Below are 10,213 nucleotides of genomic sequence, written 5' to 3' on the forward strand. Positions count from 1 at the left end.
GTCAACTTCAGTCACTAAGGATACAATCTCTTGGGGTATTTTTTTCATTCATTGCTATAGTACAGACACAGACCGGATTTCCAAGTCTATAGAGGTGGTAAAACAATAGGAAGAAAAGCATGGGTATATCAATCGCTCATACACCCCGCCTCTTATTCCCGATCCTCACACGAAAGACATCCGTACTGAGAGTTTACCTCTATCCTTTTTTCTCCTTTTCGCCACAATACCCAGTTCTCTTAATCTAGGTCGTTCTCTAAAAGCTCAAAATGAGCCCAGAGACCATTTATTTGGGAGGGTTGGAGGCAACGAAGGCAACGCCCTTCTCGATGTTCTTCTTGAGGTCGACGAGAGCAGCGTCAACGAGCTTCTCCTCGTTGGCATCGAGCTTGCCGAGAGGGTGAATCTTCTCAACACCCTCGGGGCCGAGCTCAACCTTGGAGCTGAAGAACTCAATACCCTGGTCCTTGTAGAGAGGAGACTCGACGAAAGAGGGCTCAATGACGCCCTTCTCGCCCTGGACAGCGCGGAGGATGGAGTCAGCCATGCGGGCACCAGCCATGGCCATGGAAAGAGTGGCAGAGCCAGCGCCGTCCTTGGCCTTGACAACCTCGTCACCACCGAACTGGACACGCTTGACGAGCTCAGCGTTGGAAGAGAGGTCGGGGTGGTTGGACTGGGAGAAGAGAGGAACGATGGTGACACCGGAGTGGCCACCGACAACGGTGATGTTCTCGTCCTTGGGGTCGGTGCCCTTAATCTCGGAAACGAATCGGGAGGCACGGACAACATCGAGGGTGGTGACACCGAAGAGGGTCTTGGGGTTGTAGACACCCTCAGCCTTGAAAACCTCCTTGACGATTGGGACGGTAGAGTTGACGGGGTTGGAGATGATCAGGAGCTTGGCCTTGGGAGCAGCCTGAGCAGCGGCCTTGGCGAGGTCGCGGACGATGGAGGCGTTGGTGTTGAAGAGATCGTCACGGGTCATACCGGGCTTGCGGGGAACACCAGCGGGGATGAGGACAACCTCGGCACCAGAGAGAGCCTCCTTGAGTCCGGCAGCGTTGGGCTCGTAGCCCTTGACGGTGGACTTGGTGTTGACGTGGGAGATGTCAGCAGCAACACCTGCATTTCTCTTGTTAGCTGGTGGTCCAGATCTTGCGAGGTGGCAACAAAGGCGAACTGAGTTGGAGCGAACGTGGTCAACATGATCGTTGCTCGATTCTCGTTTGTGCCAATTTGCAATTGTTTTGACCCCGACCGAAAGAATCTGCTAATACCGTTACGTACCGGGTCCGCCACGGATATCGTAGAGAGCGAGGTCAGTGACGCGGGGGTTCATCTTGAGGAGAAGAGAGAGAGGCTGGCCAATGCCACCGGCAGCACCGAGAACGGTGACCTTGGAGAGCTATAGAAGGCATGTCAGTACTTGATGGAAGTATTGAAACAATTTCGGCTTTTCTGAAGCTCAAATCTGATCTCATGATGGCCCCCCAACAGCCGGGCCGGTGTCGGTCGGTGAAGAGGAAAAAAACCACAAAAGGCACAAAACGGTGCGCTCATGAGTGAGGGCATTAAACTTACGTCACGGGCGGTGGCCGAGAAAGCACGGCGCTGGATACGAGAAGCGGCGAACATTTTTGCGATTGATTAACTCTTCAATTGGGGAAAAGGGTAAGAAAGGACGGGATGCGGGTGGAAAGAAGAAGAGGTTGGCGATGAGCACTTTAAATACGGGGAGGGAGACCCGGAAGGAGGAGGATGGGGAAGCTCCAGTGCGACGCAATTCAAGGCATATTATGCCCCTTCGGGTTTAGCGCATCGAGCTGAGGGGCTGGAGCGGAGGAGGCTCGGAATTTCGATTTTTGAGAAGACACGGAAAACCAGACAAGAACCTCTTGCATGATGAAATACCAGCTATGATCATATAGCAAATCTCTTGAATTTTGAAATATCTGACGGCTACATATACTCTCAGTAAACATAGAGGTCCCAAGGTTATGGCGCTGACAATCACTTTGTCTAGGCCATCTGATCACTAGATCTTAGGTGGAATATGTCAGTGAATCAAGCAAACCGAGACTGCATTAGTTGAGCATCCTGGTTGTCTGGTTGGCTCGCTTCGACATCATTCACTTATCCATTCATCCGGTACTGTAAGAAGCTTCCCTCGACTTGCACCGAATTGCTGGACTCATGGATCCATGCGCCATGAGCATCCAGCATAAAGCGGATCAATGGCTGTACGCTTGTAGAACCACATGATGGTTCATATCAGATTTCTACGGGTACCTCGGAAAGACAGAAAAGCTGTCATAAAACAATTGCACGTGTACGGCATACGACAAAGAGCCGAGCACTAATGCCATGTTGCATTCATGGTGAATTTATTTCTTAGCTGATTAACCCGGGTAGACAACTGTCAAAGCCAGTCAAAGTTAACTGAAAGGTTATTTCTCAAGGCACCAATGGGTCAAAAGAGAATCTCCAATGTTCAAACGCTGTTGATTTGTTATGAAATGGAAACTCCATCAAGACGGAGGGACTGAAGGGCAAAAGTCGGCGTGTGAGTCAGCAAACAGGACGCTCTTAAACCTCTTGAGGGGCTAAGAGGTTTGGTGGGGGAGCTTCAAGCTATCTTCTTCAGCGACGTCAACATTCCATTTTTAACACCTTTCGCTCTTCACTGTCAGCGAAAAGAAGCCAGTCGCTTAGCCACATTCAAGATCCAGAAAGCTTTAAGGAGCTCCTTATCTCACAAGAACGAGACATGTCGATCGCACAGCTATCGCAGCTGTTACCGCTTCCCGACGAGGAGCTTAAACAGATACTAGATTACGCCTCGACTCTCTCCACAACAGAAGCTGCAGAGCATTTTGGAAACCTCCTAGGAGACTCTCCACAGGCCATCGAGTTTATATCGTCGTTTAACGCCCGACGGCAAACTTCGGCCCCTGGGAGCTCGTCGTACTCCAGTGCCGCTGCACCGCCTGAACCCGAATCACAGAATATCGAGGCTGTACCCAAGGCGAAACGGCAGCCAAAGAAGAAGAAGGCAAATATTCACACACCGCAAGCAAGACAGGTCAACGAATATGCTGCACCTGCGGGTACAACTTACAGCAAGAAGGATCTGAGCCTTGACTACATCCCTCAGCGTTCGAGCGCACCCAGCAGTAACAATGCTTCACGATCGAACACGCCGAAACCAGACCCTAAGCCTGTCGCAAAGCCTCCACCTAAGCAGCATGCATCAGCTGGTTATCTTATAGGGGAAGGGCCATCGAAACCCAAACCTAAATCTACGCCTGTATCAAGAAGTTCTACACCAAAGCCAGCTACAAGCACGAAGATATCTATAGCTGGAGGCATGCCGATGGCTGGAGCTTCGACTGCCATTTCTGATCTCGACGCAGCTATCAGGGCGCTGGAAATCTCAACAAATCCTACACTGGAGAATTTCAAGTCTAGGAAGTGCAACTGTGTCGCTACACGACACCCTCTTCAAGGCGCTGCGCCAAATTGTCTCTCATGCGGCAAGGTGATATGCATGAAGGAAGGTCTCGGACCTTGCACGTTCTGCGGTAGCCCTCTGTTGACGCCAGATGACGTCCAAGCCATGGTCCGGGAGCTCAAGGATGAGCGAGGCCGCGAGCGAATGGCAGCCAACCGAGACGCCAATCGCCGTGCTGACGTTGCCAAGACTCCAGCGCCGTTTACTCAACCACGCGGCAACGACGGCGCTTCACTAAGCGACGCTGAAGCCAAGGCTCGTGCGCATCGCGACAAGCTTCTCAATTTCCAAGCACAAAATGCCAGGCGAACGACAGTCCGCGACGAGGCTGCTGACTTTGATGTTGGTGGAGCGCTTACAGGGACAGGCAGCATGTGGGCAACTCCTGAGGAGAGAGCGAGAGAATTGAAGCGTCAACAGAAAGTGCTTCGAGAAATGGAGTGGAACGCGCGGCCAGACTACGAGAAGCGAAAGCAGGTTGTGAGCATTGACGTGGTTGGCGGCAAGGTTGTTCGCAAGATGGCAGCAGTCGAAAGACCTGTGACTCCTGAGTCCGACGAGGACCCTGTCGACAACGGCGCACTTGGGGAGACATCAGCGAACAAGAACAGTGGAAGAGGCGGCGGAGCCTTCAGCGGCAATCCTCTCCTGGGAGCGCTGATCAAGCCTGTGTTTGATGCCAAGGGCAAGGGTGCGGAGGTCGAGGGAAGAGAGTCGAGAAAGAAGAAGGGATGGCAGAGGGTCCAGCACGATCTGAATAATAATGAGGAAGTGATTTTGGATGGAGGCGTTCAAGGGCATGATAGAAGTGATGAGCCAGCTTGTGGATGATTGTGCGGCCATGATGAAACTCATCTCTGGGAAAGATAGACATTTTCCATCTTATGATAGACGTTCAGTGCAAAGGCTGATCTGCCAAATTACAGTAGAAATCATAATTGAAAAGAAAGACATAAAAACCTGACATTTCCAAGAGTTCTCCGAACGATGTCGTGTCCCAGTCTGTATCTAGGTTCCGTTGTATGTGGACGGACAATGTTTACTACACACGATCATGTTGGTCTTCCAGGAGCAAGAAAACATCAGACCTTGATGCATGGTGTCAAAATAAACTTGGTAAAGGTATCCTAAGCTCAGTCTAAGTTTATACTAAGCTTATGCTAAGTTACCTAAGCTTTTTTGTCACTTAGAATCAAGGTCCTGAGTTTTCTTTTTACCTCTAGATAGCCTACTATTGCCACGTGATCTCGCGTCATCAACGTCTCTGGCTGGCCCGAGCGTGTCATGGGGTCCCATTGAATGAGGGGGACAGGCGAAGTTGGGGTTACAGGGGTGAGGTCATTGCTGTTGTACTCGTTCGTCTGGATTCAAGCTGAGGTATGATGTCGAAAATGATTTGCTACAGTGTCATGTGCTGCTCTATCCAACAATCATGTCGTGGATGTTTATACTGATGCCTACGCGCGTTGCGCAAGCTCCTTATTCCATCAGTTCTCAAAAGCCCTCCCAAAACCTTGCAGCGCCACGCGGCTTTTTTGTATTTTCGAGGTGCATGAGGTCTTTAATGGACACCTCAGATCATGGCCCTCCCATCGCACCGTTGAAGGACTCATTAGACTAAACGCTCCCGTGCCTACAGTATCATCCCATATTCTGTTGTTACATTATTCTAGCACGCGACCCGACTGGCTTGTGCAACTGAAGATATGGTAAAGTCAGTGCTGTAACTTCAGCGGATGAACGCCTGCAAGTTGGCCGAGGACAACCCTGCAGCCACTAAAGCTTAGTGTATCTTTAGCAGATTTCGGGTCTGGGCTTGGCTTCTCGGGTCCCATGCAGCCGCACATTTTAAGGTATTTTCTGTGCTCGAGTCAAGTTCAAGTCGCGTATCAGACCGCGTTGAGACCATGCCAAACCGCAAACCACCAGTGGGCAGGTGTTAAATGGTAACCTAATTCAGTAGGTTGACTCACTACAGCTCACATCTATCTTTTTGGGGCTTCTTGCTGAGTTTTCACTTCATCACTTTCAAATTCATCTAATTACTGCTCCATGTCGAATCATCGTAAACAAACAAGACAACATTGGATATCGTATCAAATCGTCAAACCCCCAATTATTCCCTAGCTCCCTTGGTGGCCCGGATTTCCCGCCGCGTGGTCAGTCTCAGCATCTGTCTAGACCCTAGACCCTTCTCTCTGGGGCCCTCTAACGTGTACGTCGCCCTCCACTTCAGTTGTCGGTCTGCACTCTCCAGCACCTAACTAAAAGTGAGGGTTCACTTGTACAGCGGATCTACGTGCTAGGCTTACACGTTCTGGAATCCCTCCAATTGTGGTCCCTCTTCAGCGACTTTATCTTCGCCCTAACAACGTTCACAACTCCAAACCTGGAGGCTTCCTATTCCTGTCATGAGTCCAAATCAGCCTCTGGTTGAAATTGCGCTGGATAACAATCGCATTGCGCCTCCTCCCCCGTTCAAGGCGGCAGATACCCGACTGGACGCTCCCGCTGAGACAGTACCAGCGACGGTTGCGGGAGCGCGACAAGGTGGGGATTTCGCGGTACCACCCCAGGCCGACGCGCTCTCGCGAGCCTCCCACTCAAATCCGATTGCATCGATATCGCCTACGCCTGCCAGCGATATTGCTGTTGATTCAACAGCGGGAACTACAACCGCCCATGCCGTCGTTGTCGCAGCTATCGCCAAAATGCAGCGCACCTCTGTCGACCGCGACGATGGCTCTACGCAGAGCCATCCGCACTCAAACACCGATTCGCAAGAGACCACCATGACCACTTCTACAGATCCCGCATTCACACCTCCAGCCAGCGATGCCAGCAACTGCGCACCCGGCCCGTCAAGTCAGGACAGTCAGTTGTTACAGCTGTCAGAGATTGCTGCTGCTCAGCACAGAATCGCAACAGATCCCACAAATTCACGGAAGCGAATGGCCGATGGAGAGGTTAAAAGCCGGACGGATAGCCAGAGTCCCGTGAAGGGCCATTCAAGAAACCCAAGCGCTGTGAGCAGGACATCAGCAGCAGGTGGCCATATTGGAGAGGTATGTCGAATGCGGTCTCCCGAGAACCGCGTCTCCGTTCAAGGACGTGATCAATCGCTTGTGAACCCACGACTAACACGCTTGTTCTAGTTGTCCAACGAGTTAAAGACGCGTCTGTCATATGCCATGATCAAGGTTAATAAGGGTTGGCAATCAAACTCACTTGAAGAAGTCGAGAATATGGCGTCCCAGGCCGCATCTCCAGTTTCAACCACGTCGACAATACATAACCGACAGGGTTCCTCGGCAAGCCCTCGAATACCCATGAGCAACCCACCGTCCTCGTCAGCTCCTCTACCACATCCATACGGCGCTGCTAGCCAACGTCGAAAATCAAATACACCTCCAAGTTCATCTTGGAACAAGCCTGCACTGGCGCCTCCAGCACCCATCCGGCCGTCAGTCCTCGTGCCTAACTCCCATGCGAACCCACGCCGCAACTCCCACCCCAATCGAACTCCGAATATGTTGACACATTCTCATTCCGCTTCACCTCACACGCCTGGTCAACCCTCAACTGTGCCGCATGGGCCCAAATCGCGCGTCATGGGCGACCCTGTTCTCATGTCACCGCATCAAAATGTTAGGGAACAAGATGCTATTGAGACTTTGTTGTTCATGAGTAGTCCAGGCAACTCTGCCAATCTGAAGCACGCTTTCTCTCCGACGGGATCACCGGGGCCAAATGCTGGTATGGCTCGACCCCCTCCCCCACGACACGCGTTGCCTTCAGGGCCGAGAAAACCGCTTCCCACATCACAGCGGCAACCTCAGCAAACGCGAAAAGCTCCTTATGATAAATCACCCATGGCCCCGCCACCTGGATCACCAATGGACCTGGATTCACCACAGCAACATTATGCTGCACAGAACAGGGCAGCACCTAGAAGGCGAACCATTGGTAGCCGAAGTCAATTAAGAGGGACTCTCTCTTTGCCAAGTGGTATCGGGCTAGGGAGCGGGAAAACAAGAAAGCCATTGAGAGATGAGGATATAGAAAGGATGCTGGACAAGGCGAGCGTGGAGGCAGCCGACAGCTCTGATGATGAGGAGATTCTGATTCCAAGACGGGCTGTCGCGGGAGTCATGCAGTCATAAGGGGATGATATATATGCGTGGCCATAATAGGCGCCGCTTGTTCGGGTTGCCTTACCACCTAGGGGTCTGTTTTTCAGGTATCTTCATGCCGCGCTTGGGCCTCACGACTTGTCATATTATGCCCTTGTGAGAGCCAAGTTATGAAAGTGTAAAGAGCCTATCACTGTCGGTGCAGAATGGCATGAGAGGAGTTACGGCACGAGTTGGCATTTGTGGCCTTGGAGTATTATATCAGTCTGTGTTGCTACAGACCAGCTTGTTTAACTACGGTATGGTGCATCTGACCACAGTTGGATACTCATTTGTGTATAATGGGATAGCAGAGCTTCTTACATGAAGGCATAAGACGAATCATGTGTCCCGCGATATCGCGAATATCGCCATGACAAAATTGGCGTTTGAGGCAATTGGTTTCATATATAGCGCTGTGGCATCTATCAATACCACATTGCATCCGTGGCGCGACTCCTTCACTGAAGACTTTGCCCAGTCATGCTCAGCATATACCGATATTTGGCCGCTTGAACTAGGCCCAGTCACGATCGGACTGATCAAAAGAGAACGTGGTTTATTTTGGTCTTAAGTGTGCGCAGTCGCGCTTGTGGTCAAAAGCCATTTGGGTTTCACCTGGATAACCCTAGCCAGATTTACACTCTGATATTGCATATAACGCCAGCCCAAGAACGCCTAACGAAGATTTCCACCCAGTCATATGTCACATCTCATACTTGGTTTTTGTACTCCGGGAACAGAACCATCACCAAACCCTGCCAGTCTGTGCTGGTCTGATATACTCGGTGATGCTCACAGCAACCGAGCTTGCTGGCCTGGAAGAGTCATATGCACTGCCAGGCAAGCCCAGATAACTACTCTGTGTGCGCCCTGGTCGACCCATGAGAAAATCCGTGCCGCTGGTCCTTCGACTCGCAGCCGTTGCTCTGTGCTCGAGCTCAGCCCATGCAGCAGCAGACCTTCGTCGTCGCGCATCCGAGCCAGTCGCAGCGTCGGCCAAGAAAAGAGTATAGTCGTTGGTGCTCTCACTGCTTGATTCGCTCGAGAGGGCGATACTACGTCTGGCAGTAAGGGCATTGAGGGCTTGTTCCCGATGGTCCACGTCGAGCTCATCGTCTGTGCCGAAGCTTCTGGTAGTCCTGTTGGTGCGAAAGTTGTATGAACAGAGAGTTGTCTCATCTGCCTCTGCCATCATGGTGAGGCGGTTGGAAGCTGTCTTTGAGAAGTCGCTTGCAGCGTGTCGGGGAACATAAGCGCCCCCATAGGCGGGATATGTGGGCGATTGAGGCGAAGAGTCATCGTCGTCGAATTGATTGGCCGCTGAGGTAGACCAGAAGCGGGAGGCTCGTCTAGAAAAGCGAGATTGTGTGGGTAGCTGAATCTATGAAGATATGTCAGAAAGGACCGTTGAAGGGGGAACTGGGGGCTTATTACCTCTTGAGGAATCACTTGGACGGTGTCATCATCTTCACTGTCGTCATACAAGCGAACAGAGTCGGCGCGTCGTCTGGAACTAAGAGAGAGCCGGCGAGAAATGATAGAAAAGAATGATCTCTTGGGCGATTGATTGTTAGGGAGAGACTTGGATCGTTGAGTTCGTCGAGACTTCATCATGGCGATGAATGATTGATGTTGAAGAAAAGGAGTGTGATGTGGTATACAAATTGAAAAAGAGAAAGAAAAATGAAAGAATGTTAAACGTAATGTGTATCAAAGTGAGACACTATCAACCGCGCTCCGTCTTCTCTTCTTCACTCTTGAGAACGGGTTGGGCAAGGCTCGAGTTTATATCCACAAGGCAGGGGCCCTGTATTGTGCCCATATTCTACGAAGTACGCAACCCTCCCCCCCATTTCAAGAGTTGGTTTGAGAGGATATAAGCTTTAGGCTAGACTCTTTAGACGGGGATGTGATACGGCTTCGACCGACGCCATGGCCTGTTCTAGGGCGGCATGTTTGTTCGTGCCTGGTTTAGAGTTAAGGGTTTTATTAGGCGCTTTGAAGTGTGTATATTGTTTCTAATTATGAGGTGGTGTTAAACAGATGATTCTGCGTTACGTGCAGCGGTTCTATTGGTGACATGATTCGATGCAGGGCTGCTGATTGTTTCGGATACAGAAATGTCAGGCGTCTTTGGTTTGTTGGTTCGCTTAGACCCTGAGACTTCTGAGACATGTGTGACGCCTCATCCCGACGATCTGGAAGCAAGGGTATTCATCTCGTCGCTTGTATGACGATAATGCAAATTGTTCAGCATGGACCGTTAAACGCTGTATTCAATGCCTTCAATTCGGCGACAATACTCCTGAGTTCTTCTAGCTCCAAGCCTTCAAGGAGAAGAATACTCATCGGACATAGAAAAGAGGCCCGTGGAGAACTATTCAGTGTGGATATCGAGTTTGACGCCGCATGGTCGAATGCGGAAGTGAACTATTGACGCTTTTGGCGTGGAGGCGGTTTGGGGACTGAAAGGGGAATAATGCGGTTCAAAAGAATGTGTTTTAGGAGACTATCAAGCTTTTTG

The 10,213-nt window shown here is 51.0% G+C and overlaps 4 protein-coding genes; 2 read left to right on the plus strand and 2 right to left on the minus strand.

Moving 5' to 3' along the window:
• Positions 1-286: 286 nt before the first annotated feature.
• On the minus strand, positions 287-1,638 carry FFUJ_07786 (probable MDH1-malate dehydrogenase precursor, mitochondrial; the record flags this gene model as incomplete). XM_023578077.1 has 3 exons in its annotated part: positions 287-1,125; positions 1,291-1,408; positions 1,585-1,638. The coding sequence occupies 3 exons, from the start codon at positions 1,636-1,638 to the stop codon at positions 287-289; spliced, it is 1,011 nt and encodes a 336-aa protein (XP_023431038.1).
• A 1,132-nt stretch (positions 1,639-2,770) lies between these two features.
• FFUJ_07787 (related to C2HC5 finger protein) lies at positions 2,771-4,345 on the plus strand (the record flags this gene model as incomplete). Its single annotated transcript, XM_023578078.1, has 1 exon — positions 2,771-4,345. One exon carries the CDS (start codon positions 2,771-2,773, stop codon positions 4,343-4,345), a length of 1,575 nt encoding a protein of 524 aa, XP_023431039.1.
• A 1,580-nt stretch (positions 4,346-5,925) lies between these two features.
• FFUJ_07788 (uncharacterized protein) lies at positions 5,926-7,677 on the plus strand (the record flags this gene model as incomplete). XM_023578079.1 has 2 exons in its annotated part: positions 5,926-6,579; positions 6,670-7,677. The coding sequence occupies 2 exons, from the start codon at positions 5,926-5,928 to the stop codon at positions 7,675-7,677; spliced, it is 1,662 nt and encodes a 553-aa protein (XP_023431040.1).
• Positions 7,678-8,434: 757 nt separating this feature from the next.
• On the minus strand, positions 8,435-9,300 carry FFUJ_07789 (uncharacterized protein; the record flags this gene model as incomplete). XM_023578080.1 has 2 exons in its annotated part: positions 8,435-9,070; positions 9,124-9,300. The coding sequence occupies 2 exons, from the start codon at positions 9,298-9,300 to the stop codon at positions 8,435-8,437; spliced, it is 813 nt and encodes a 270-aa protein (XP_023431041.1).
• Positions 9,301-10,213: the final 913 nt, after the last annotated feature.

The sequence above is a fragment of the Fusarium fujikuroi genome, chromosome FFUJ_chr05 (genome assembly GCF_900079805.1).
Source record: "Fusarium fujikuroi IMI 58289 draft genome, chromosome FFUJ_chr05".
Taxonomy (NCBI): domain Eukaryota; kingdom Fungi; phylum Ascomycota; class Sordariomycetes; order Hypocreales; family Nectriaceae; genus Fusarium; species Fusarium fujikuroi.